This window comes from Diceros bicornis, chromosome 9, assembly GCF_020826845.1.
Source record: "Diceros bicornis minor isolate mBicDic1 chromosome 9, mDicBic1.mat.cur, whole genome shotgun sequence".
Taxonomy (NCBI): Eukaryota; Metazoa; Chordata; class Mammalia; order Perissodactyla; family Rhinocerotidae; genus Diceros; species Diceros bicornis.
This window is the reverse complement of record NC_080748.1, coordinates 75,810,137-75,838,000: the sequence shown is the minus strand read 5'-3', so window position 1 is coordinate 75,838,000 and position 27,864 is coordinate 75,810,137. Positions and strand designations below refer to the sequence as shown.

Sequence of the window (27,864 nt, the reverse complement as noted above, 5' to 3'; positions counted from 1 at the left end):
GGGGTGTCCTTCCCAAGTAAGAAGTTTCTAGCATCATCTCTACAAGTACGACGACGGGCGTACATCTGTTCGCCCTTGTGCCCCACAGAACAGCCCAGGGCTGTTCCAAGGGAGGAGGCAGAAGTGTTTGAATGCTGCACGGGAGCTGGGTGCGGCGAGGCAGAGGTTTTTGAAGCTGGGTGCTCCCTGGGGCTCCCCCACCCCCCGCCTTTTGCCCCCCGCGGGTGGCCAGCACTTGGCCACCCGACGCCCTTCGGCCGCGTGCCAGCGCGCGCTCTCCGCAAGCCACGTCATGGGAACGCGGGGCGCTGCGCGCGCAGGCCGGGTACAAACTTTCGGCAAGTGCAACTTGGGCATCCCCGGGGAGGCGGGGACGCAGGGCTTCGGGCGAGGAGGGGGAACGCAGAGAAAGCGAACGCGGCCGCGAGCCGGGGGCGGATCCCCGCTGGGCTGAGGGCCTGAAAAGGAGCCAATCGGGCAGCCGCGGCTGCTGCCAATCACGCGGCTCCCTCCAATCCCACCCGTGCCATTTCCAAAATCTCGGTCCCACTGTGCAGCTCAAATGTGGTGTTCGCTCTGCCAATCGCTGGAGGACAGAGTGAGAACAGGCATAAGCAGAGTTAGTAGGCCAGGACAAAGAAGTTAAAGAGCGCCCAATATATACATGTTTTTGAAGGCGGGAAGAGGGAAAAAAGTTCCCCCAGTGAGGGTCTATGGGTCTGATTGTGTAGTTCTGATGGATCCCCCTTTGAGCAAGAGGAACTCGCCAGCGCTGAGATTAGCGGATTTGGCAACAGCTCAGGCCAGGCCGCTTCAGAATATGACAGGCTTCCCGGCGCTGGCCAGCCCGTCCGCCCACTCCCAACTCCGCGCCCCGGCCGCGCACCTCCGCCCTCGGGACCTGGGCGCTGACCCCGGCGTGGTCATCACTCCGCTCGGACCCGAGCACATGGCCCAGGCGAGCGCACTGGGCCTCAGCCCTCCCTCCCAGGCGCTCCCGGCACAGCCCGAGGCCCTGGCGGCCGCCGTCCGCGCTGCAGCCTCGGTCGCGCACTCTGGCGCCTGCACCTACCCCGGCGGCGGGGGCTGCAGCAGCGCGCAGCCCTCCGCGCCCCCGCCCCCAGCCCCTCCTCTTCCTCCCTCCCCTTCACCCCCTCCCCCTCCCCCTCCTCCTCCTGCCCTCTCGGGCTACACCACCACCAACAGTGGCGGCGGCGGCAGCAGCGGCAAAGGCCACAGCAGGGACTTCGTCCTCCGGAGGGACCTTTCCGCCACGGCCCCTGCGGCGGCCATGCACGGGGCCCCGCTCGGAGGGGAGCAGCAGTCCGGCACCGGCTCCCCCCAGCACTCGGCCCCGCCTCCCCACTCGGCCGGCATGTTCATCTCGGCCAGCGGCACCTACGCGGGCCCGGACGGCAGCGGCGGCGGGGGCCCGGCGCTCTTCCCCGCGCTGCACGATACGCCAGGAGCCCCCGGCGGCCACCCGCACCCTCTCAACGGCCAGATGCGCCTGGGGCTGGCGGCGGCGGCGGCAGCTGCGGCGGCAGAGCTGTACGGCCGTGCCGAGCCGCCCTTCGCGCCGCGCTCCGGGGATGCGCACTACGGGGCTGTGGCAGCCGCCGCAGCAGCTGCCCTGCACGGCTACGGAGGCGTGAACTTAAACCTGAACCTGGCGGCGGCAGCGGCCGCCGCGGCGGCGGCCGGACCGGGGCCCCACCTGCAACACCACGCGCCGCCCCCGGCGCCGCCGCCGCCGCAGGCGCCCGCGCAGCACCCGCACCAGCACCACCCCCACCTCCCAGGGGCAGCCGGGGCCTTCCTGCGCTACATGCGGCAGCCAATCAAGCAGGAGCTTATCTGCAAGTGGATCGACCCCGAAGAGCTGGCCGGGCCGCCGCCACTGTCCCCGGCCGGCGGCTCCAAGCCCTGCTCCAAAACTTTCGGCACCATGCACGAGCTGGTGAACCACGTCACGGTGGAGCACGTGGGTGGCCCCGAGCAAAGCAGCCACGTCTGCTTCTGGGAGGACTGTCCGCGCGAGGGCAAGCCCTTCAAGGCCAAATACAAGCTCATCAACCACATCCGCGTGCACACCGGCGAGAAGCCCTTTCCCTGCCCCTTCCCGGGCTGCGGCAAGGTCTTCGCGCGCTCCGAGAACCTCAAGATCCACAAGCGCACTCATACAGGTGGGTGTCTGTCCCCGGCCGCGCCGCTGCCGCCGCCTTGCCGTGCCGCCGCCGCTTCCGCCGCTGCTTCTCTTCCTCCTCCTCCTCCTCCTCCTGCTCGCCTTAATTTTTCCCTCCTTCTGCTGCTGCTCTTCGCATACGTATAACCCGGACATGTGACTTCTTTTTTTTCTCTCCCCCCTTTTTTTCTATGAATAAGTAATTCGATAGCACACACAGGCCCCGCGCTGGGTTCCCACACGGTGGAGTCTCCGGCGCGTCCGCAGCCCCTCCGCCGGGACCGGCAACGCGCTCCAGCCACCGCCGCCGCCCCGGAGCAGAAGCAGCAGCAGCCGGAACAGGAAGGCGCCCAGGACGGTCGGCAGCCCCCATCCGCCCGGCCCGGGGAACTTGGGGAGGGCGATGGGGAAGGGGGGCCGGAATCGGAGCCGCCCTGGCGACTCTTCCCTCCCTGCCTGGTGTCAGGCCTCTCGCGGTCGCTGCGCTCCCAAGAGCGGGCTGCTAGGGGCCCATGGGATTTGCTGCCGTATTGGGGCCCCAGGCCCAGCTTGGTGTGGCCCCTACAGGAAGGGACGAGGTCCCATCCCTCCGGGTGCAAAATTCGAAAGGAGTGCGCTCTTGGGCCCCCGGAGACCTCCCCCCTACACACACACACACACACACACACGCAGACCGTTACACACCCCACATGTACATCTTCCTGTGCATACACATCACAATTTCACACACTTGTATTTCCTCATACACCCCCCTCTTTCATTGCTGGGACCCCCATATGCCCTGACACACTCACCTTCCACATACATCCTCACACGTCATTTATACACCTTCATACACACACAAGCCTTCACACATTTTATCACACATACCCTAAAGGGTGCTGGAGAAAACTGGCTTTTTCCTTTTAAAGAAGGTTGTATTTGGAGGACCGGGCGAGCTGCAGAGCCTCCCGCAGTCGTTGGGGCCTACCCCGCCGTGGAACTTGGGAGAAGCCCCCAGCGCCGTGGGGACCCCTCCCACCCCACTGCCAAGCCCTGCCTTTGGGGGTGCCACGGCGCCGGGGTAGGGCGGCTGCGGCCTGGGGCGGTGGGATGGCTCCTGTGTGGGTCGTGTGCCCCCTTTGAACGCACAAGCGCGTTGGGCGGAAGCGCTGGTGAGCGCGAGCGCAGTCGGGATTTATAGGGACGGACAATATTACCCCTTGGAGGACACTTAAGTAACTAGAGTTTACATTCAGTAATTACTTGGTTGATTTATCGGCGCTGCGGCGCCGAGGAGGCAGCGGCGGGGCCCGAGGGCACTAGGGGATCTGCGGGAGGAGCCGGGTCAGGGTGGCCCAAGGCTGGAGCCCCAGGCCTTGCTCTTGTCGGCCGACACCTGCCAGGCCTCCTGTGGACCGGCCGATGGTGCGCCGGGAGTACGTTTTCCCCGGCGCTCCGTTCGCCAGCCCAGTTCTTTTCTAATCGGGATCAGTCTGCCGTAATGATTTTTCCAAACGGAAACTTCCCACAAGGCTCTCGTAAAAACTTCCTGGCTCGCTAAGCCAGCTGCTTGCCCCTGTGCCCACCACTTCCCGACGGGGTAGGGGCCTGGGACCGTGAAGGGGGCGCGCGAGGTGAGGTCCTCCCCACAGGGAACCCCTAAAAGCGGAGCCTGCGGCCTCGGGCCCTTCCCGCCTTTCCGGGCCTCGGAGGAGGAGGAGGAGGAGGAGGAGGAGGAGGGGACCTTCCCTTCGCGGGAAGGAGAGCTGCTCGCAGCCGAGAGCCGTTTCCGCCCCGTGAAGCAAGGAATTGGAAATTGATGGCGCGGAAGCTGCCCCGGGTCCCAGCTCTCTGGCCCCTGAGGGACAGGCTGCCTCCTGCCCCCTCCATGGTGGCCCCCGGGAGGGGGCGTGCGCGCGGCCTGGGGGTGGGCGGGCGGAGGAGACCCCGGGCGCCGAGGGGACTCAGGGCCATTTTGTTTTCTGGTTACACATCATGCTCAAGGTTGCATTTCTGCCCGGCCCGGGGTGGCTGCATGGACCTCGCCGGGTCCCTCAGGGAGGGATGCGAGCGCCTCACGTTCGTACTCAAACCCGCGCCTGGTGTTTTTGGGGTTCCTCAATGGCCACTTAGTCATTGAGCATTGTGTCCAGAGAGGGACCATCCCCGACTCCCCTCCCTCCCACGCCGCTGTCCCTTTTGCGGGTTATCTGGGATCCCAGAACAGAACGATCAAAGGAAATAATCCCCTGGCCACTCCCGAAGGCCCATTTCCTGAGCCACGTGCCCCCATTTCGGTTTATAACCTTCCTCTGGGCTGGACTCGAGTTCTCTCAGGGAGAGCGAACTTGTAGGAGCTGGGAGTTACCCACACGTAGTTCTCTTACTCTCTAAAGCTCTGTAAGTAGTTAAATTCTGTCATGGCCTTTGTGTCAGAATCTGAAAGTAAACGCTGGGGTCTCTCACCCTGTCTATCTAGTTCGGTAGAATTTGCTCACTACGACCCTTAGGCCCCTTGAATAAAATAGGAAGTTCTATTACCCTTTCCTTTTTCTTATACTTTCTTCCTCCACCTTTCTTTTCTCCTTAATTTTCTCTTTCTTTCCACTCCGTATCTCTCTCTACTGGATCTAATTGCTTGTCTTTATCATGTGCAGTGGCGGAGCCTGAAATGTTCAGGTCGTTTGTTCTCCACAATCCGGGCGGGATATGGAGCTTGTACAGAAACAGGAGATCTCTAAACAACAACATTGCACATTTGCATAGGGTGAATAAAACCGATTAAGCCTCCATATTGAAGAAAAGCTGATTAAAATTTTTTTTGAAGATTGTTATATTAAGTTAGTATTATCTCCAACTTAAAGTGGAATACAGAAATCCAGACAAATAGCTGATGTTGTGATAAAAATCGATTAACTGTTTTTGTTGCAGCTCATCTACAGAGAATTTTCAAAGGTTGTGATTATCGTTGTGTTGTGTTTTTCCTCTCTTTATAGATCAACGTAGGAGGTATATTTGAATATCTAATTTCATTTTTAAACAGTATTTCCAAGTAGGGTAAGTTATACTCCAGGCATCTGAATACTTTCAGATGTGCTAACATACTTTGGCATTGGCATTGAAGCAGTTATCATTGCTGAAATTAAAAAAAAACACACACAAAACAAAGAAAAAAACTACACTGAAATATTTGCATAAGAAAATTCACCAAAAAAATTTATGTGCACTAAGCTGATCTAATAGTTGTTTGCGTTTTTTTAATAAATTATCGAAAAGCAAGGAGAAGGCTATACCTTGTGTGTCACCAGAGTACCTGCTGAAATGTGGAGAAATTAAACTTTATTTTTAAAATCATTTAAATATGAGGAAAATATTATACAACAATATGTATGAGATGAGTTGTTCAATTATGGACTCAAATTCACCAAGTTCGTAGATAATAAGGTGAGAGGGAAAATTCATACTGTTACCTGCTGTCTTTCTTTCTTGCTTTCTAGTGCCAAGGTGTAGCGGGGTTGAATTTCTACTTGTCTTTTTAAGGATTTCCACTTCCTGGACTAGGGGCCCTGTGTTTAAAAGGCATTGTGTTCCTGGGGTGGTTAGAGCAGCTTGAAGGGGTGATGGGCCAGAAGGCTGCTAAATAGTCCATCTTTTTTGACTATTAAGCAGTGTAGAAAGCTGTTAGAATAGGTTTACCTATGGCGCCAGGTAAATGCCAGGTTCTGGCTGAGGCTTGTGGTCTCTGTTAATGCTTGTTAAGGTTCTGTTCCGCTAGGCTCTTAATTGCCCTGCAAGTTGTGAGCAAAGCTGGTAGCACGAAGAGGCCAAGGGCCTAGTCTCTGCCCAGCTAGGCTTGTAAAAAATCCAGTGGTGGGATTGTGTGTTGCACAGGTGCCTTTTATTTCTGAAGAGGACAGAATTCTGTTTTATTTCATTTCCTTTCCCATCAGTGAAATCCTAGGGAACACTCTGAAACAAAATGCCCTTGTTATAATTTTACTGTACCACCCCAGTTTACTTTTAATTTAGTGTATGTATTTTTCTTCTCTTTTGCTTATATTCTTACCCCAAAGTGGCTTTGGAAGGATCATTTTATCTTCACAGGGAATCTGCTTGTATTTTTGCATTTACAGACCTGAGGGGAGTGAGGACCTGGGCATCCGGGTCCTAGTTGGGTTTCAATGTTATATCCTGGACCATACGCTAGCCATTGTCCCCCTGACCCCTATGGTACTGCAGGGGTTGACATCTAGCTTCTCACAAGCCCAGGTCAAGGAGAGCCTCCAGGCCAGTGGACACCAGGCCCATCCATCCCTGGGGTATCCCTTCCCTGTTGCTTCCTAGAACATAGGAATTAGGAAGAGGGATTGGGCTGGGAGTTGGTCTTCAAGAGAAACGGAAAATGCCTCCTCATTTCTGCTCCAAGATTTCTCTCAAGTGAGAAGTCTCTGAAAAGCAATTGTTAACTTTTCTTATGTTTTGTTGCAGGGGAAAAGCCTTTCAAATGTGAATTTGATGGCTGTGACAGGAAGTTTGCCAACAGCAGTGATCGAAAGAAACATTCACATGTCCACACCAGCGACAAGCCCTACTACTGCAAGATTCGAGGCTGTGACAAATCCTACACTCACCCGAGCTCTCTGAGGAAGCACATGAAGATTCACTGCAAGTCCCCACCACCTTCTCCAGGAGCCTTTGGTTACTCATCAGTGGGGACTCCTGTGGGTGCCCCCTTGTCCCCTGTGCTGGACCCAACCAGGAGTCGCTCTAGCACTCTCTCCCCTCAGGTGACCAACCTCAATGAGTGGTACGTTTGCCAGGCCAGTGGGGCCCCCAGCCACCTCCACACACCTTCCAGCAACGGAACCACTTCGGAGTCTGAAGATGAGGAGATGTACGGGAACTCTGAAGTTGTGCGGACGATACATTAGAATTTATTAGTCATAATAATAAGTAAAATCAGAAGTGGGAGTCCTTGGACCATATCCTAACCTGAGACAATGCCGAGCCTGAGACAAACCCGTGACTCAGACTTGCCACCAGGTCTAATTAGCCCTATTTATTCAGTATGAAACCCTATGGTGTTTGTACATTTAATTAATTTAATTAAGATATTTGGGCTTTTTTTTTTTTTCTTAGAAAACAAACAAAAAAACAACAAAGCTGGACTTGTATGTTGCAGGGGGACAGGGCTGGGAGTATGTTGTACCAAGGAAAATGAGTGGGGAGATTAGCTAACTGAGATACACACTGCCGATGCAATATATATATTTTTTAGAAGGGGAGAGAAAGAGCGTTAAGTCAGAACTCAACACAGCAACAAGGCCCTCTGCATTTCCTGGAGTGCCTCGAGAATGCCTTTGACACCATAACATGGGCTTCTTTGGAGCCTCTTCGCCTCCTCCTTGGGCCCTAATTCTGCAAAGGCCTCTTGATTGTAAACCACACACTTGCTGCATTGCCAACAGATCTTGGACTGTACCTGTGTCCAAAAATATTTGTAAAAGCCCTTTAAGTTCTAATACTTGTAATTTTTAATTTCCACTCTTTTATTACTGATCTCACCTTAACACAGTATTTTTATACAGGATTATTTCTTCATTACCCTGCTTGTATGATGAAAAAGAAATGATGCAGCAACCTTAATGCATCTCCATATATTGTGCTACTGTGATTATTGAAGCAAAAGTGGAGAGAAGAAAAGGCTGCTGCAATAGACAACTGTGAAACTGTGATATTTTATAAAATAGAAGAAAGTGTTTTCTTCTTCCTCTATGGTATTTTTTTTTTTTAATCTGAAATTTCAGATGCTGCCTCTTTACTCTGTCCATGTTTTAGATCTTAAGTTTTTTTGGGATGCCAAAATTAACAGGCAAGTCTAAGGAGGTGTGATGTTGGCAACATGCCTATTTTTTTTTGGAAAGCTGTTGTTTTTAAAACAGGCTAACCCCTCTTTTATACTGTTGTATCAACCTTTTAAAAAGTCTTTATTTTTCAATGCTGAAACTGCATTTTAATGCATTTTCTTCCACCTGAGCACTGAGCACACTGAACTCTATCCCATTTGAAAATGACAGTGTGTGAAGTGTATGATTTACATTAAAAGAGGGGAGGGAGTTGCTATACATATTAAAATTTTTAAACGGTTTATAGTTACTACCAAACACTGATGAATGTGTGACCTTTGCCAGAGCTGTCAAGCTAGGATAAAAATGGTCAAGGACCCAGGACAATAACTCTTAGTCAATTTATTTTCGGTTGGTACAACACATCTCGTGTGCAAAATATAGTCCATCATAAACATCATACCAATACACTAAAGAGCACTAATTTATCCTCAGAGACCCTGAAGACACCCCTCCCCAGGGTTTGTAGAAATTTGTTTTGTGTGCTGTGAGTGGTTGATGTAGTCTTGTCATTGTTAATAATTTGTATGTGAACACTATTATTTGTACAGTTGAATTAATTTATTTTCAGACATCATCCTTTTTTTTTCCTGGAAGAGTTCAAAGCACACCAAAGAATTATATTACACATTTTGGTGAAAGATTGTCATTTTATGATCCATGGTTTATTTAAAAAAAAAAGGAAAGAAAATGGGAAAATATATTTTTAAGCTTACTTGAATGAACAACGTAATGTGAAAACCAGGACTCTTCCTGCATGTCTTTTTTGCATTGTGTTGACAAGATTATATATAGTTTATAGTTCTATTATATTACTAGTACAGTGCGTGGTGCTGTCACTTTGAAAGCCTTTCAATGTTGTCTTCAGATTGTTACAGTGAATATGAAACATGCAGACCCTCCTTTATAAAGAAAAAGACCATAAAACTTGAATATAAAATAATTCTACATTTTTAAAGTTTATTTGATTTTCATATTATTCACTTTCAAAGCTCTTTCAAATAGACAAAATAAGATAAGGTATGAACTTTGGGGGGATAATTTATGTATCGTAAACTTATTAGAACAAAATATTCCTGATTTATAATGAGTTGTTTTATTTATACAACTTTTTCAATGGTAGTTTGCACTATTCTTTATTATGCTACAGGTTTATTTATTATGAAACAAAGGAATATGTATTTTATGTATTTTGCCATGCATAGGTTAACTCTGCCACAGATTTATTGGTTCCTGATACACCTAAAATAAAAACTGAAAATGTGTACCTCCAATAGAAAGAAAGCAAGAGTGATTATGAAGTAAAAACTTTAATAAAGGTATTCTTCCTATGTATTGCTTATGTTTTACATAATGGCACATCTCTGCCATTCTCTTACAAACAGAACAGGTTGCTGAAGTAGTGAACATTAGTCTGTTCCATTGATCTCTATTCCTTAGCCTCTCCCCCAGCAATAAAATATTTTTACAGCTTGGTTTAATTTACAATCTAATCTAGAAATTACAATGTATTTATGAAGACTAAGCCCTGTAGATTGCAAGTAACGCTAGCATAAATCTTAGGAGTTGCTGCATTCATTTGTTAAAATTAATAATATCCTTATTGATCCTAATCAGTGAGAATCTGAAAAACAAATTTTAGCATTTCTTTGGTGCCTAGCCTCTAAAGTAAAAGGGTGAAAAAGAATGAGCAAATGATAGAGGGACAGAGAGGCTTCCAGACACGAGGTAAAAGCAAAATCAAGAGCTGAGATGGGTATTGAGGTAAACACATCCTGAATGAAGCTGAGTAGTGGGCATCAAATACCTCTTCTATCAGGTAATGGGGAGATCAGAATCCAATATTATTGAGGTTTATTTGGAAGTGGAGTGGATATAAGTAACTTAGCATTTCTGGGCAGGTGTTAAGGAGAAATTAGATTCTTTCACAACAAAATATCCAAGTGGCTTAAACTGATGTAATCGACTATCCACATTAACAAGGCTGAACCTTTACTTGCTTTTATTATTAGCTGATACAAAACTGATAAAAGGCAAATAGTTAAAAACAATTGGTAGTAATGTCAATAAGCATTTCTCCAAAAGGTTATAGTGGTTTTTAAAAGTCAGGTTTGTTAAAAGTAGTAAAGGTGAAACAGGTTGCAAAGAGTTGTTTTAAGCCTAATGACAATAACCAGCACACGAAGGAGAAAAACACTCATAAATGAGGGCCCCAATCAATGGGAAAACTTATAGCTCTCTAATGAAGTTTCCTGTGAAAAGAAGGGTGATACAAAGCCACCAAGACATGAATCATTCATGGGAAATATAAAAGATAAAAGATATCTGACAATGAGCAGAACCTTGTATAGAGTGTATAAAACAAGTTTCCCCTTCTTATTTTCTGCTTTAAAACGCACAATCTCTCTCTCCCAGTGTTCTCTGTCCAGTCTATAGAGTTAAAATTGACCACTGCCCGTCCTGCGCCACTTCAAAGTAATTTAGTCCAGAACGGAAGGCTTGGCGCTTGGACAATCTTCATGGTGTGTTAAGATTTCTATGGCAATTGGCAGGCAAGACGTTCCCATCTGAATATGTCTCAAAGAAAGCCACTTATTGACACTAAGTTGGCTATCATCAAAGACTTCATCTCTCCTAGGCAAATCATGGCCCTCGTGGCCTTCGCACACACTTTAAATCATCTACCTTTGTTTTCCAGGCTAGGAGAATCTTCGAACACGTGGTTATTTGTAGTTTATGTATATTTTTCCCCATTCAGGATGTCCTTTGATAAAGCTAATGCTCCTAAAATCTAAGAAAGAGCTTGAGGGTGGAAATTATATTCTTTTAAGGAGTTGGAAATGGCCACAGACGAGGGATAGCTCTGGGGACAGGAAAAGAGGAGGCCCAAACTCCTTGAAAGCTAGGCCCAACTATCTGTAGAGGTCATATTTGTATTGCAGTCTTGTCATTTATATCTTGCATCTTGTGGAAGCTTTTTGAGACCATAGTGGTTCATTCTTTCTTCCTATCTATCTACCTACCTACCTACCTACCTACCTACCTACCTACCTACCTACGTAACTATCATCATCTCTTTCCTATTATAAAATGGGACAAGAGATGTTTGCCTGAAGTATTTTTTTATCCCAGTCTGGTTAGGAAATACAACAGGGGGTGGTGGTGGGGGACAATCTGGTTTCTCAAGTGATCACCTTAAGTCAGAGGAAAGGAAAGCTGAATACAGACAAACAAAACAATCCAGACACTTATGAATACTTTCAGCCTGTCACATCACACTATCGCTTGCTGGTCCACCAGCAGTCTACCAAAATAGACACGTGGCCACGGAAACCCACCCTTCCAGAGCTGGAGGGATGGCGAAGGAGGCCCACAGCAGAACCACCCTGGGGTTGCCAGCCACTTTCCCTCCTTGAACAAAAACTGATACCCCCCCACGCCCATGCACAAACACTCTGGAGCACACATTCACACACAACGCTAGTGCCTAATCAGGCAGGGAGAAGTTCAAAGGCATGCTCTTTGAAATTCAAACTACTGCCTTTATGGTACATCCACACGGAGCGTCAGGATTGCTATGGCAATGGGCAGGGCCAGAGGAGTCGCTGGCAGAGGGTCCACAGCAATTTGAGACACTCTATTAAGATACAGTTGCGCTGACCTTTCCTTTCATGCCAAGTTAGCGCAATTTTCACCTCATCAGAAATATATATATTACATATAATATTACACATATAATATTATATGTATGACATATAATAATATATATGTATTTCCATCTACTTTTTGTTAAGATTCCCCCACAGAACCTTCTAGCTTGAGAGAAAGTATGAGGAGAGGAGGAGAGAAAGCGGAGTGGGGGTGGGGGTGGGTGATGTTAGACGAAGGGGGAGAGGGGCAGGAGCGCCAGAGCGCCAGTGCCTCTTCCTTCTCTCCCACCTAAGTACTTTCATTTGCAGAACGATTGTTCTTTGTTTATTTAATACAAGTACTGTGTGAATGGTGAAAAATAAACACGATGAAAAATAACCAAACAGATGATTCCTCCGAGTGAAAAAGCCCGGACTTAATAAAAGTGCGAAGCAGTCACCGCTGAATGAGAAACCCTTTGAAGTGGAACTTATTATAGGAGGAATACTTTGGGGTTGCCTTAACGACGCCGCTGAATCGAAAGCGCTCGCCTTTGTCAGCGATTTGTTCTCCTTTGCTAGGGTGCCGGGAGAAATTACTTACATGGGCTGCCTTAACATGCAGCCTGCAAATCAGTAACTTTGCAGCTCAGACTTGCAGACGCCACTCCGCCACGGACAAAAAGAAGTCAGGGGGAAACGCACCAACCTTTCACGCCGCGTCTCTGGGGATGGGGGCGCACGGGCGTGTTGGGGGCGGCAGATAAGAAGTTGTATTACAACTGCCCCCCCTCACCCGGGCTCCCCACCCTCAGCCCCCATCCCCCACCCCGAGCCCCGAGCCTGGGCTGGGGTCTCGGCCGCCCCGGCCCCCCTCGGTTGCAGAGGAGGCTCCGGCCTCTCCAGGGCCCTCCAGCGAGGGGCGCTCTTCCGCGCGCTGGCCGGGCGCAGGACTTTCCCAGCGGTCCCGGCCATATTTAATAAGGGTCGTTTATCACCCAGGCGCTTTGAAGGGTCGCCTCCAGCCCTGTGCCCATTAGAAAGGCGGAGGTGACATTTAAACTCCGTTTTCAAGGATCGCGGGGGGATTTCAATGAAAAGGCAACTCGTTTGTCTTATGAGCCTGGAAACAACCCCCTTCTCGCTCCTTTTGACCACATGGCATAACTCAAAAACAATAGTTCAAAAGTGAAATGGCATCGTGGTGTTCACTCGGAGACAGGCCCCCATCTAGCACCAGAGAAAAGGGGTAGTCCGCAAGACAATGTGCTTTTTGTGTCCGACTCTGTCACAAGGATTGTGTTGTTTGCTTTGGAGGCTGCGCCTGTTATACTTTCCTGAAAGTGCTTGTGTTAAACAAGAGTTATAAGTCATCCAAAACAACAAACATTTTGATTTTCTTTGCCTAAAGGGCTTTCCCTGGCTATGGGCACCGTGAAAAAATAATGTCCTTGCTGAGAAAGGAACACCAGTAGTAGCATTAGAAGCGGGCGCATTAAATATTGAATGACACGGGGAAAAAGAGCTTGTCGAGGGGCACTCAGCCTTAAAGTCTTTCTTCAACTTTGTCTTCGGTGGCTGCTGGACTATTTAAGATGGTATTAATTAAGGCAGCTTCGGATGCCGCCGAGCCCGCTGGCCCCTCGGCCGCGCTCGGTCAATGGGCCTGTGTCCCCGCGCTCTGCTCACGCGTTGGCTGAGCCGAGTGCAAATGTCACTTCTCATTTGGAGGCTGAAGAGAAGGGCCCATCCTACATTAAGGGCAGCAGGGATGCAGTCATCAGCAGGGAAGGAATACGAGGGGCTGGAGTGAGAGCAGGGGAGGCGGGAACAAAATGGGAACATCTGCCTTGGGCCAGGGAGGGGCGTGCGCCAGCGAGCACTACTTTCGGCATGTCTTGAAGAGTGTTCTTGAGCAAACGGGCCACGCGGGACTCGCTGGGTTGGAACACCCACTCTCTTTCGTCTGTTCCTGCGTGGAGAAAATTAAAACCCCAGCCCTGCAAAAAATCCATTAGACAGTCTGGCAGGGCGTTATTCTACAAAGGGAGTAGCTTCTACAAAGACAGACAAAGGAACAGACGTCTTCACTGACTCCCCCCCCCCCCCCCCCCGCCCCAGGTTCCCTTCAGAGATCACAAACAAATAAAGCCCAAAGGACCTCAGCCAAGGACCTCCAATCCAATTTTACAGATGGTGAAACTGAGACCTCAAGCAAGACTCAGAGAAGATTTTTGACAATATTCCCTCCAGGAGTCCAAAATTGAGACCCTCATTGAGAATGAAGATCCAGACAGGAGTGGAGTTCTGTTTCAGAGTGCCAACAACCACGCCAAAATATCCCCTCCTCTCCAATTCCAAACGTTTGATTCAAAATCAAATGGAAATTGGTTTCAGCAGCTGGAAATTCCTGACTTTAAAAAAAAGGAATGAAGCTTACTGCCAACTAACTGTGGCATAAATGAAATGCATGCTGTAAGAAATTCTCTTTCAACTAGCAACTCTTGATGAGGAGAGACAAGACTTGGCTGGGTAGAGGGGCGCAGGGTACCCTGGCAGATTGATATCTGCAGCCAGAACCCTCCATGAGAGTCCCTGTCTCCTGGTGTGGAGTTCCAGATGGACATGGGCCTTCTCTTTTATCACAAGGTCCCTTGGGGGTGGAGGGAGATGCAGTCAAATACTCTTGCTTGTGTGTGTCAAATACTCTTGCCTGTGTGTGTGTGTGTGTGTGTGTGTGAGAGAGAGAGAGAGAGAGAGAGAGAGAGGGAGGGAGAGAGAGAGGGAGAGAGAGAGAGAGAGGGATTTGGACCCTTGCTCCCGGGTATGGGAGTTTAGCACCCTTAACTCTAGGCCTGTTTGCATGTCTGATTCTCCTTCTCGGGATGTGTCCCTCCGGACTCCCTCTGGCCCTCGTGGATAAGGAGAGGTCACATTGCCCATAGGAGCCATCCTGCAGGAGAAGTTCCTACCTTCCTGTAGGGTTGGGCTCTGTGCGCGAGGGGGGAAGGGAAGTAGCTCGGGTCAGTCAGCCCTAAGACTCCGGCCTGCGGCCTACACCTTCCGCCCTATTGGGAGCTGGAGGCGGCGCTCTAGGGCGGGGAACCATCTGGCCGGGTCAGGACGCTGGCAGAGGTGGGCGGTGGGGAGGAGAGAGGGCTGTGCCAGAATGGCCCCCCTCCCCTCCTGCCCCAGGTCTGCAAAACCTAAGACTGAGGCTCCCATGCCCAACAGCCGACCTGGGTGATCTTTTTTGCACCTCTTTCTTCGGTCCCCTTCTCCCTGCCTCTACTTCTTTTTTGCACGAACAGGCCCCGGGCCAGGGTAAGGGATGCAAAACAGGGCCTTTTGGCCTGGAACGCACGGGCGCGCGCGCGCACACACACACACACTCACAGGCACAACTCAGTCCCCCCACCCCCGCCCCCGCCCGCGCACTGGGCACATGCTCGGGTTCCAGGCACCTTGCCAAGAGCGAGCGAGCACCCTGCGTGGCACACTGGCTGAAGTTCCTGCACGAAGTGGCGGGGGTGGGGTAAGGCGGGAGGGGTGAGCGGCGGCGGACGCCGCCGACCGCTGGCGGTGCGCACAAGTTCGGTGCTCAACTTCCCGCTCTTAACGAGACCTGGGATCCCTTTGGAGAGGCCCTCGGGAGCTGGCGGCGGGGCTGGGAGTGGCGTGGGTAAGCTGGCCGACGCGGGGCACGGGCGGCGGGGCACGAGGGCGAGACAAGAGGAGGGCGCGAGGGTGCCCGCGGCCGGCCGGGCGCTCGGAAAAGTCAGCGCGAGCAGCTGTGACTTCACCTATTAGCCCCGATGTCTTTCCGAGGAGCCTGGTGGAGTTAAACAGCCCACAATGGGCGCTCTGGGGCGCCTCCTGCCTGACCTCCACTCGGGTTTAATAGTTTCATAGGAACTTCATTAAATCAATTACTTAGTGAGCACATCATCATTTATTTGTAATTAGCAGCGAGGAGCGCGTTCTCTCCTTCAGCCCGCGGCCCGGGTCTCAGCGGGGTTGGCGGAGTTGTGCAAGCACTTTTGTTTGCTCGAGTGTTGACTCCCGGCATTATTCGGCCCTGGTAATCTTTACGTCTTAATCTAGCATTCAGGGGGCGAAGGGAAAACAAACAGGGCGCAGGCCGGAGGCCAGGCCCGCGGTCCCAGCCGCCCGCAGAACAAGACCCTCGCTCAGCGCGCAGGACGCGTCTCCGCGGCCCCTCTAGGGCGGAGAGGGCGAGGGACACCCTGGGGGCAGAGGGATTGGAGGGGAATGACCCAGGCCAGGAGGACTCTGAGGAAAGTTGGCGAAGGAAGAGGAGATGAAGGAATGAAAAAAGGAAACAAGGAGCAGGAAAGCATGTCTTGCAAAGCGAGCACAAAAGGCAAACGTCCAGGCTCGTGCGTGTGTGTGGGCGGCGTTGTAGGGGGAATGCGTGTGTGCACGTGTGTGTGCGCGCAGGATGTGCGTGAAATCACATCCATTTCATCTGCCCGGGAGCTGGGCGGAGAGAGGGACGCACGAGAAGGAGGTGCCGGCCTGGCGCGCGGGGAGGCAGCTCGTTGGGTGTCCGGGCTGCAAAAGTGCTTTAATTTGGGGACTGCAGCCTCGGGCGCATCTCCACGGCCGCCCACGAATCACTAGCGAATGGTTAGCGAGGAGGGGGAGTTGCTGAAAGCCGGGCCAGAACCTGCGCGTGCCGAGCGACGCGAGTAATGGCTCCGGGAAGAGTCGTGATTCCTCTCGAGTGTAATCATCTTTCCCCACACGCTGCAGCACCGGCCAAATACCATGCGTATCGCAGGAGCCTCGGTTCCCCGGGCCAAAAATGTGGGCGACGCGCGCCCTGCGTCCTCGCCCCGGACCCGATTTCTGCTCCAAGTTGCAGAAGTCAGTCCAGCACTGGAAACGCTCAGCTTCTGCGGGCGATCCCAGCTGAAGAAATGGAGGGGGGCCGCGGAGGGCCGGGGGAGGTGAAGGGTCACTGATAATCCGGCTCCAGTTCTCTCAGGAGCAGGCCAGTGTGAACAGCTGTGAGGTTAGGAAAAGGCCCATGGAACATATGCCCCACGAATGGGCGTTCAAAAGAAACAGTGGTCCCAGAGAGTCCTTGAGGTTAGTCTCTTAGGTGGTCCCCGTGTATCTGTGAGTTTTTGAGGAGAGGGTCTTGAATTTCTCCACTGGCCAGGCCTGGTTGATGCTGGTTGATATTTGGAGGCGGTGAATGTGTGAGGTGGTTGTTGCTTTGTTGGTGATTTTCTGCTCTGTGGTTTCCATACAGACTGAATCAGTGTTTGGAGTGTTTGTACTCTAGTGGGCCCAAAGGAAGCTTGGTGCATCAGTGGGTGGCTGCATGGTGACAGGGTCTGTCCTGGGGTGGGAGTGGGGAGGAGAGGGTTGAGGTGTGGCCCCAAGGTTTCTCAGTTCACTGGCTGTGGTTGTGCTCCTGGGAGTGGCAGTTTAGCTTGCCAGGGACCTTACATGGGCTCTCCTGAGGCCTCCAGTCAGATGAGCCAATACCCATGACAATGCATTGGGCTCCCAGGAGGGTGTCTTAAGCCTCCAGCTTCCTCAGTCCCCATTCCTCTTTGTTCCCCCTTTCCTCAGATCTCACCATCCTACACTCACTCTGTTCCTCTTTCTGTCTTCCTTTTTGCAAAGTTGACTCACAAGTCACTTGGCCATCTACCCCGGGGTCTTATGCATCCTTGTGCCCGCTGGATACAAGGTTGAGAAAGAGGCAGCCCACGGCTCAGATCCTGTTTCCAAATAGGCCCCCTTGAATTGCAGAGATCCCACTAAGATCCCCAGCTGCTGCTGACCCACCCTTATGGTCTGAGAACTTGGGTCAGCTTGAAAAACAAGGAATGGATCCAGAGAAGGACCATCAACCCAGCCGGTCAGCAATCTGGGAGAAGCACCTTTTAAAATATGAAAGCACTTTGCACACTGCCCCCCACCCCCACAGTGAGCCCATGCTGAAGTAGTTAAAATGGTCAGGCTTCCAGAAGAATTAGGAGCAAAAGCAAATGTGTATGTATAAAACAAAATACGTTTTCTTGAATATATTTCCAAACACTGTAATCACAAGCAAGCACTCCTTAGAGTCTGTTGTACGCGTTTCCGCTGCTGTGTGATGAATTCCCATGCAGGTTAGACGTTACTTGATCAGACAAGTCTACACACACGCACTATTATAGCATATTTAAATCCAACCTTGCAAATGATCAGGGCCTACACATGCTGGACCTAACCAAATTTAGGACAGCCTTGAAGGAGGCTCCCCCCTCCCTCCCACCTCTAACACTGTTTAATAAAATAGCATCATTCGGAGAAATGAAGGCAAGTCAGGGAAGCATTTTATGAGCTGGTGGGGAATTTGGTGAAGTGGTTGATTTAGAAAATCTGGATGCTGGCTGCAAAGTTTTCTTGGTGACATTCAGATTATGCATCTCTCTCCCTGCTCCAAGTCCTAACAGCTTTTAACCCTTTAACTGGCTCAGATCTCAGACTCTGTTCTGATTCTGCCTTTATTAGGCTGCCAGCACCCCACTTGAAGCCCTCCCTCCATAGTGGGAGCCCTGTGCTGTGCTCCTTGCCTCCTTCCAGTGGGGCTTCCCTTGCAGGATGTGGGGGATCCTTCTAGCCCACTCTCCTTATTTGTCTAGGGTCATTGCCTTTGGGCCCATCAGCTTAAAACTAATAGGCATCATGCTCACATTCTGTCCTCATCTCTACGGAGAGCTCTGATCAGTCGTCTCTTATCACCAGCTGCAGGTTTCAGCCTCTTGACCAGCAGGGAGAAGATGGCCTGGCACTGACACACTGTAGACACAGAGCTGAGCCACAGCCTGTGTGAGGGGACCCGGGAGCTCTTGGCAGCCTGGTTTTGGGTAATGACATGTAAGAGAAACTTAAAGGAGAGCCCAGGGGTGACTTGGAATGGGAGGGATTATGCCAATGTTTGTTTCCTTTTAGGAGCCAGGGCAAAGGTTTGACTGCCGTGGCCATTTCTTAAATAAACTGACCCCAAAGAGCAAGCATTAGAAAAAGCTGTGGCCTAGGTTGAATGACTGTTGTGTTACTGAGAGAAACTTCTGGGTAGGCACTAGCCTCAGCTCGGGCCACCCCTTTTCTGCCTTCAGACCCAATAGCATCGGTGATTCCCAGGTTCTCCTGCTTGTCCCTGTGAGGGGCAAAATCATGCAGTGGTTCTAGGCTAGTGCTTCTCAGGGAGGAAGAACCCCAAAAGACAGAGAGGTGAGTCCAGGAAAACCCCAATCTGGCCAGCACCACCCCTCCCCACCCACACCCCCTGTTATTTATTTTTTATTTTTATTTTTTGTGAGGAAAATCAGCCCTGAGCTAACATCCATGCTAATCCTCCTCTTTGTTTTTGCTGAGGAAGACCGGCTCTGAGCTAACATCTATTGCCAATCCTCCTCCTTTTTTTCCTGAAAGCCCCAGTAGATAGTTTTATGTCATAGTTGTACATCCTTCTAGTTGCTGTATGTGGGAGGCGGCCTCAGCATGGCCGGAGAAGCGGTGCGTCGGTGCGCGCCCGGGATCCGAACCCGGGCTGCCGGTAGCGGAGCGCGCGCACTTAACCGCTAAGCCACGGGGCCGGCCCTCCCCCTGTTATTTCTAACTGTGACTCTCTAGACCCTTTCTATCCACCCCATAAATCAGAGGGCTGGGGTGGTCCAGAGAGAGAGATGTGTCTTGAAAGAACTTAAGTGTCTTTGGCCACTGGCAAGGAGATTGGAGTGTTTGTTTTTCTGAGACTCCTCCAATCCAAATGATGCCTGTTAGGAAGGCAGCAGAGAAATTGCATCAGGAAAAGTATCATTCTTGGTTCCTTAAGTTTCTTTTTGAGATTGAAATGGGGTTTCCCTGGACTGCATGGGTGTCTGGGGAATTGTTGACACAAAACTTCTCATTTCCTTAAGGGCAAAGGAAGCCCAGTGTGGGTCTGGGGGAGCAGGTGTGTGGGGGAGCCAGGGGTGCTCCGAGGCCCTGGGGACAGAGCTGTGGGCCCTGTGCTGGGAACACAAGTGGGAGAGGACATGGGAAGTTGCAGATAAGCCTAATGTCCATTACTTACATGCTTTCTCCCCCATTTAAAAAATTCCAGTAAAATATATATGACATAAAACTTACCATTTGAACCTTTTTTCTTTCTTTCTTTTTTTTTCTGAGGAAGATTGGCCCTGAGCTAACATCTGTTGCCAGTCTTTCTCTTTTTGCTTCAAGAAGATTGTCCCTGAGCTAATATTCGTGCCAATCTTCCTCCATTTTTGCATGTGGGACGCCGCCACAGCATAGCTTGATGAATGGTGTGTAGGTCTGTGCCTGGGATCTGAACCTGTGAACCCCAGGCCACTGAAGTGGAGTGCACGAACTTAACCACTACAACACTGGGCCAGCCCCTTGAACCATTTTTAAGTATACAGTTTGGTGGCGTTAAGTACATTTACATTGTTATGCAATCATCACCACCATCCATCTCCAGAACTTTTTCATCTTCCCAAACAGACTGTATACCTATTAAACACTAACTCCCCATTCTCCCTCTCTCTAGCTACTGATAACCTCTATTCTACTTTCTGTATCTATGAATTTGACTACTCTAGGTAACTTGTATAAGTGGAATCATAAAGTATTTGTCTTTCTGTGTCTGGCTTATTTCACCAAGCATAATGTCCTCAAGGTTCATCCATGTTGTAGTATGTATCAGAACTCCATTCCTTTTTATGGCTGAATAATATTCCATTGCATGTATGTATGTATGTGTGTGTGTATATATATTATATATAATATTATCAATAGCAGGCAGTGCCTGAGTCATTAGGGATATATATATATATTATATATACACACACACACAGACACACACAATATTTTGTTTATCCGTTCATCTGTCAAAGGACATTTGGGTTGTTTCCACATTTCAGCTATTGCAGATAATGCTGCTAGGAACATGGGTGCACTCACACGCTTTTGTACATATGTACAATGTATTATATAAGTACATATGTACTTATATAATATACTTTTTTATGAACCAATGTAAAACACTTTGAACTAAAGAGGAGCTCCAGCCAAGAACTTAGAATATCAGATTTCTCGCTTGGATCTAGCTCTCTGAGGTCAACAAAGTGCAGCTGGAAGTCAGGGGAGAGCCAAAGCATTGTTTTCCAGTTCTCTGGTATTCCCATTTGTGTGTGTGTGTGTGTGTGTGTGTGTGTGTGTGTGTGTGTGTGTGTCCAGCCCTACCCAGTGCTACTGCTTCAGAGGAACTATTAACACATTAATATTATCAATAGCAGGCAGTGCCTGAGTCATTAGGGATTTATGAAAACATCTGAAGCAAGTCGTTTCAAAGCGCTGATTTGTTTTATAGTCAGTATTACATTTTATGACAGGCTCTTTTGCCAGCAAAATGAGTGTATAAGCATCATACACAGCTCAGTAGACGGAAACTGGTGCCCTGTGCTGCCCTGCAAATTTGTGTTGAAGGTCCCTGGGGAAGCTTCTGCAATTTGCAGACAACTCCTGACCCTTTGCTGAAGAGTTGGCCCAGAACTAGATAGGGGTATGCCCACCCTTACAGTTTTAGCTGTAGAAAAATTATAACCCCTTTCCTTTTCTGTCATTTTTCTATGACTTAGAACACGATAAGAAAGCCAGCATCCAGTGGTCCAAGGCCACACAATTTCCTGGGCAGTTCTGCTTTTCTGTTGTGATTTTTTTTTTCCCTGATTTTCCAGAGTTTCACAGGGCAAATTCTCTAGTTCTGGGTAAGTGGTCTCAGCCCTCTTTAGAACAATGGTGCCCAAAGCAAGGGACCAGCAGGTCACTTGGAGGAGATGGATGTGTGCTTCTCAGCTTCCCCAAAACTCTCCTCCATTCAAACACCTGCCACCTCCACCCCACCCCTCTCTCCTACCCCAACATCAACCCCAAAAGAAGACTCTGGTGTGGAGGGTGACGGGGTGGGCCAGGGACACAGTGGTATGGAGGGAAAGAGTACACACCACCTCCCTCCACCCCCACTCCATAGCTGGGATTTGTGTGTTCCCTCCCATGGGCTCCTCTCTGGGATGGGAGATAGCGCTAGAAAATTCCTTCTCAACATTCTCAGGGAGCAGGGTTTGTAATATTTTACAGCAGCTGTTTAACATTTCCCTACCTAGTTATTAAACACGAAAGGGAGTAAATTAAAATGGCAAAGTAAAATGAAATAAAAGCCGTCTTTTCTTTCTGTAAAGAGACAACACCTAATTAAGGAATATTTGAATCCCACAAAAATGCAGACTCTCACGGGTGACATAAAACTTCCTTTTAAATCAGGAACAAAACCCAGAAAATTGAGGACAGCCCCAAGAGGTAGTCCTTTAAAACAAAAAGCTCCTTCCTCTGGAGACTTGTGACTTGTTTCCCCCTTCCTTTTTCCCTCTTCCACAGTCCTGGGGGAGGATTAAACTCAAATGACTCCTTTGAGTTAAAGTTTTTTGGGCCGTGGCCAGCCGTGCCCGAAGGCAGCCCTCACCCGTCCTGCCAGCAGCGGCTCTTCTCCAGCCCAGAGCGCTATTTCCTTCTCCGCCCTCCCCCCATGCGCTTTTCAGTCCTAACTCAAGTTCCGTCGCAGCTTCTCTCTTTTGTCCCCTCCCGACTCTGTTTTTTTTTTTTTTAACACTTTCTCTAGCTCCCCCATCCTTTCGGGGAGCTTTGTGAAACAACACGCCCGCTGCCCCCTCTTCTATTTCCCTCAACCCCCCGGAGCTTGGAGAGGGGACCACCTTTCTTTTTCTCCTCGGTTCTTATCTTGTTCTTGATTAAATATCAGGGGCTTTGACCCCCTTCACGGATTCCAGCCTGGGTCCCAAATGCCGTCCCTCCCAGCCTGAGCCCCACCTGCCTCCGCTGGGTCTCCTTCTCACACCAGAGCCCGGCTTTGGCCTCTGCTCGCAGCCATTGTGGATACTGCCCTTTGTTTAGGAACTCTGTCCTGGGGCACCTGCCGGGAATTAAACTCAGAAAGTGTAAGGGTGCTCATCCCCACGGAGGTGGGAGAGGCGGGCTTAGCCCAGGCAGAACTCCTGCTTCTTCCTGCCTTCTGCTGTGGCAGGCTTTCCACGAGGCCAGCACAGGCAGGGACCACTCACTGGCTAGGACTGAGTGCTTCCCATAGTGGTTGCTGAGTTCCTTCCCTCTCCTGTAGTTATTCTTATAGGAGACTATCATTCTTGCCGTTTAGTCCTATCATTGGGGAGGGGGGAGGCTCAAATACGGATTGACATGTCTTGAAATGCCTACAAGTTAAAGAAATTCTTAGTAACACCTCACCCTAAGCTTGCCTCTCTGGGATTATTTTAGGACTTTGGCGGCTTGCAAGTCCTGCAGAATTTTCCCTAACATCACAATGCATGAGATGGAGCCAGAGGTTCCCAGATTCCTGCTTATTAGACTAAACAGTAAAAGGAAATCATTTTTTCCTTTCAAGAAATAAGGACAGGCTATTTTGTTGGCATTTCCTTTGGGGGATGGAGCCTCTGTCCGGCTTTGCCTTTTAAAAGGGTAGACGCAGATGCTGCCAAAGTGGTGTGTAATAGAAGCAATGTCTGGTCTTCCTGATCTGCTGCCGAGACATTTGTGTGGCTGGCTCTGCCCCGGTCCGGGAACCCAGCCCTCTGAGCTGTGGCCCTACCTTCTCTTTTCTTTTCTGAAACATGTAGGTAGAAAAAGTTTTTAAAAGTTCTTTAATTCCTTTCATCTACATTATAATGCATATGATATTTCTGAGTAAAACCCTGGGTGGTGTTTTTAGAAGAAGGATCATAGTAATAAAAATATCTTACATCTATGTTATATCTGCCTAACACTCTAAGCCTAGCACATGTATGAACTGATTAATTCATGTACCGCTTCTCTAAAGTAGAGTGGGTGGGCTTTACTACTCTCCTTTCAGGTGTAAAGAAACTGACTCAGAAGGTTAAGCTCACACAGCAGTAAGTATAGAACCAAATGAGTTCAGGTCCAGTTTTGTTTGTTTAAACCAAAGCATAATGGACAGAAATAAAAAAATAGAAAGGAAGTGATATTGTAACTTGGTGACCAGATCTCTCACATTTTCGGATATAATAGGATCAGTAGATGACCATGGTTCCATCAGTGCTCTCCTTCAAAAGAGCATCCTTCTTTACACAGATGGGTGAACAGAAAAAAATGGATGTTTGCCCTCCCCCATTCCTGAGCAACACTCCAGGCCATGCTGCGTCTTCTTTGATGTACAATATAATCCTGCCACTGAGAGGGCCCTCATCATCTTTTCCATTGAAATTCACCTTATCTCCAAAGTCAGCCCTTCTACCATCCCTGTCTCTAGTCCCGTGTGATCACTCCTTTCTTTGAATACTAGTGACCGGACCTACAGTGTCCTCTGTAGCCATATGCTTTACATAATATAACTCACTTAAATCCACAGCAAGGGTATGAAGCAGATACTTTCATTATCTCTGTGTGACAGATGAGGAAACTGAAGCACAGAGAGATTAAATAGCTAGTTCAAGGTCACACAGCTAGAAATGGCTGAGCAGGGATTTGAACCTCTCTAGCCTGGGCTCCCGAGTCCAAGTTCCTGACCCTTATATGATGCTGCCTTTCAACCCTTATGGCAGTCTTAAGACTGTTGGGCATCTTGCATGCATTATCTCACGACTCAATGAGTGCCCTTCACCACACAGTGCTGTGCTGTCCCCCTCTAGCGTGTATTCTTTTCTGCCTAATATGTGAAAGCATATTTTATTTTTCCTGTGGGGCTCATAAGCTGCTTGAGAGTGAAGACTTTTAATCAGCTTCAAATGTCCGGTAGTACCTATTGCTTATATAATGTACATACTTGATGCTCACACATATTTTTGGAATCAAGCTAAAACAACTGGAAAATCATTTGTTTCCCAAGTACTCATTGAGTACCAACAATGCAACAAGCACTGTTCGGTCCTGGTGAGCAAGTCAGATAAGATTCCTGCTATTAAGAAACTTAATTTTTGTGGAAACAGATGGTAAGCAGGTAAAATAAGAAAACTATCAAGTAGTACATTTGGAAAATTAAAATAGGATATAAATAGAGAGTGACGGGGTGGAGGTGCTACTTCAGAATGGGTGATCAGAAAGGCTTTCTCTGGGAAAATAAGGTGGGCTATGAATGACTAGAAGGGGTGAGCCATGCAGAGAGTAGAGGAAGGGCATTTCAGGCCAAGGGAATAGCTTGTGCAAAGGCTCTGAGGCAGGAAGGAGATTGGTGCCTAGTTTCTTTGTCAGATTGTAGGATTTCTCAACCTCAGCACTTGTCTTTATCAGCTTGGGCTGCTATAACAAAATACTACATAGACTGGGTGGCTTCAACAACAAACATTTATTTCTCACATTTCTGGAGACTGGAAAGTCCAAGATCAAGGTGCTGGCAGATTTGATGTCTGGTGAAGGCCTCTTCTTGATTTGCAGATGGCTGCCTTTTTACTGTGTCTTCCCATGGCAGAGAGAATCTCTTCTCTTTTTATAAGGACACTGATTCCATCATGGGGGCCCCACCTTCATGACCTCATTTAAACCGAATTACTTACCAAAGGCCCTACCTCCAAATATCATCCCATTGGGGTTTAGGGCTTCAACATATGAATTTGAGGGGCACACAAATATTTAGTCAATAGCAACCTATTGACATTTGGGGCCAGGTAATTCTTTGTTGTGGGGGGCTTTCCTGTGCCTTGTCGGATGTCTAGCAGCATTCCCCCCATCCCTCCAGCCTCTACACGTTATATGCCAGTAATGACCTACTCCCCTCTGAGCCGTGAGAATCAAAAATGTCTCCAGACATTGCCAAATGTCACCCCCCTGCCTTGAGAACCACTGAGTTAGAGGACAAGATAGGTGGCTTGGGTAGCTAGAGCATAGTGAATGAAACGGAGTATGGTTCAAGAGGCGGCTGGAGAGGTGTAGGCTGGACTCAGATCGTGTAAGGAGTTTAGATCTCATTGGAGGTGCAGTGAAAGCCATTGGAGGGGTTTAAGCTGGGGCATGAAATGATGTAATTTACTTTTTGGTGTGGGAGAGTGTCTAGCTGTTGTGTGGGGGTGAGAGGGGAGCAGGGGGTCCTGGGAGCAAGCTATTGCTGTGGTCCAGGTGATAGGGGAATGGAGATGAAGAAAAGTAGACAGATCTGGGGGCTGTTTCAGATGACTAGTTGACAGCTCTTGCTGAATCAACAGTGAGAGGTGAGGGAGCGAAGGATCAAGGAAGTGACAAGTGATTTGAGTCTGGCAACTGACTGGGTAGCAGTGACGTTAGAAAGGCCTTGGCTGGTTTGGGACAGAAAGTCATTTATGTGGATGTGCCAGGTAGACAGGAGGATATAAAATTCTGGAGACCCAGGGAAATGTAGGTGTTAGAGATGTGGGTTTGGAAATTTGGGGCATATTGATCTTTATTGGTATTTAAAACCACATGACTGAATAAGAACACCTAGGAGTATTGTGTGAGTGGACAAGGGAAGGAAGCCCAGAATAGAGTCCTGGAGACATTTTGGCAAGTAGAGGAGGAACCAGAGAAAGATCCAGAAGGAGCTCTCTGTGGGGAAGGAAAGGATGATGTCACGGAAGTCAAAAGTATCAGGAAGGCTGAGTGGTCGCTTGATTGGGTGACATAGAGCTCGGCAATGACTTTTACATGAACAGTCTCTGTGGACAGGTAAGAGTGGAAGGCTGATTGGGTGGTTGAGGTGAGGAAGGAGAGAGACAGGCCTAGTAACCTTTCAAGAGGAGGCTGGGAAGGGAATAGGTATGGGGCAGTAGAGGTGGGGGACCAGGGTCACAAGAGGTTTTTCAAGATAGGAGATGGTGGAGCGTGTTTGTGTGCAGTCCAGTGGGGGCTGAGGGAGACAGATTGTGAAAGTTGATGGTGTCGGAGCCAGAGGGAATGCTGCAGGAAGAATGTCCCAGGGGGCGGGGGTGTCCAGACCCCAAGTCATGGGGCTCAGTTGGGTTTTTAAAAAAATTTTTTTATTGTGGTAAAATATATATATAGCATTTGCCATTTTAGCTATTTAAGTGTATAATTCGGTGGCATTAATTACATTCACAATGTTGTACAACCAGATTGTACTATTTCCAAAACTTTCATCACGACAAACTGAAACTCTAACAATTAAGCAATAATTCCCTATTCTTCCTTCCCCCCAGAGAGGAGTTTCTGTGAAGAGCAGGACACTTCATCCCCAATAACAGGAGGGAAGGCACAGAATATGGCTAGAGGTATGCGTGGGCTGGTAGTTTTGTCAATGGGAAGATAAGGGGGCTTCTATTCAATTGCTCAAATTTTCTCATTGAAGCTTGAGAGTGAGGAAAGGAATAAGAGTGTAGTAGGAGGAGACAGGAGAAAGTGTGGAATAGTCATTTGGAGAATAGAAAAGTGAGAAAACTAGGGAAGTGTGTTAGGATTGATGGCCAGTGTCAAATGTCCACTTGCTATTTGTGCACTTGAAATCAAAGTGACACCAGCCAGCAACGTTGAGGTTTTTTTTAAATTCTTTTTTTTATTGTGGTAAAATATATGTAACATAAAATTTACCACTTTAACCATTTTCAAGTTTATAGTCCGATGGCATTAAGTCCATTCACATTGTTGTGCAGCCATCACCACCATCCTTCTCCAGAACTTTTTCATGGTCCCAATTGAAACTCTGCATCTGTTAAACGGTAACTCCCCAAGCCCCCTTCCCCCAGCCCCTGGCAACCACAGGTGGAGTGTTTTTCCCCAGCAATGTTCAGGGGCAGACGTGGAGTGGGTGGGCAGTTGAGTTACACAGGCTTGGCAAGGGAGAGGGGAGCAAGGGAATTAAAGGTGTTTATGAGGTAGGGGTTACAATGGTGAACCATGTCACTTGGGCTGGATAAGCTGGCAGGGTGGGGGCAGCCTGAAGAGGTGACCGATGGTGTCTTTGAAGTCCAAAAGATGGTGCTATCTTCTTTCTTTCCTTTCTCATGATGCCGTAGATGGTAGGAGTCAAGTTTATTTCAAATTTATTAATTAATATGGTTCCCTATTGCTCTTGACATCCCTGAAGAATGTTCTACAGAAGAGCCCGAAATGGGCCACTTGA

General features: G+C 49.2%; 1 protein-coding gene and 1 long non-coding RNA gene across 2 annotated transcripts; both read left to right on the top strand.

Annotated features, from left to right (window-relative positions):
* Window positions 1–600: 600 nt before the first annotated feature.
* Window positions 601–8,304, top strand: ZIC5 (Zic family member 5). Its single transcript, XM_058548427.1, has 2 exons — window positions 601–2,186; window positions 6,656–8,304. Exons 1-2 carry the CDS (start codon window positions 665–667, stop codon window positions 7,096–7,098), a joined length of 1,965 nt encoding a protein of 654 aa, XP_058404410.1. The 5' UTR covers window positions 601–664; the 3' UTR covers window positions 7,099–8,304.
* Window positions 8,305–15,262: 6,958 nt separating this feature from the next.
* On the top strand, window positions 15,263–27,016 carry LOC131410319 (uncharacterized). Its single transcript, XR_009221227.1, has 2 exons — window positions 15,263–15,384; window positions 26,945–27,016. It is a non-coding gene; the product is annotated as an uncharacterized LOC131410319 (long non-coding RNA).
* Window positions 27,017–27,864: the final 848 nt, after the last annotated feature.

What these genes read in the sequence shown, in the direction of transcription:
- ZIC5 (XM_058548427.1), top strand. Translation starts at nt 665, where the DNA reads ATGTTTTTGAAGGCGGGAAGAGGGAAAAAAGTTCCCCCAGTGAGGGTC. An exon ending in CCACAAGCGCACTCATACAG is followed by an intron (nt 2,187 to 6,655) that starts GTGGGTGTCTGT and finishes GTTTTGTTGCAG; the next exon opens with GGGAAAAGCCTTTCAAATGT.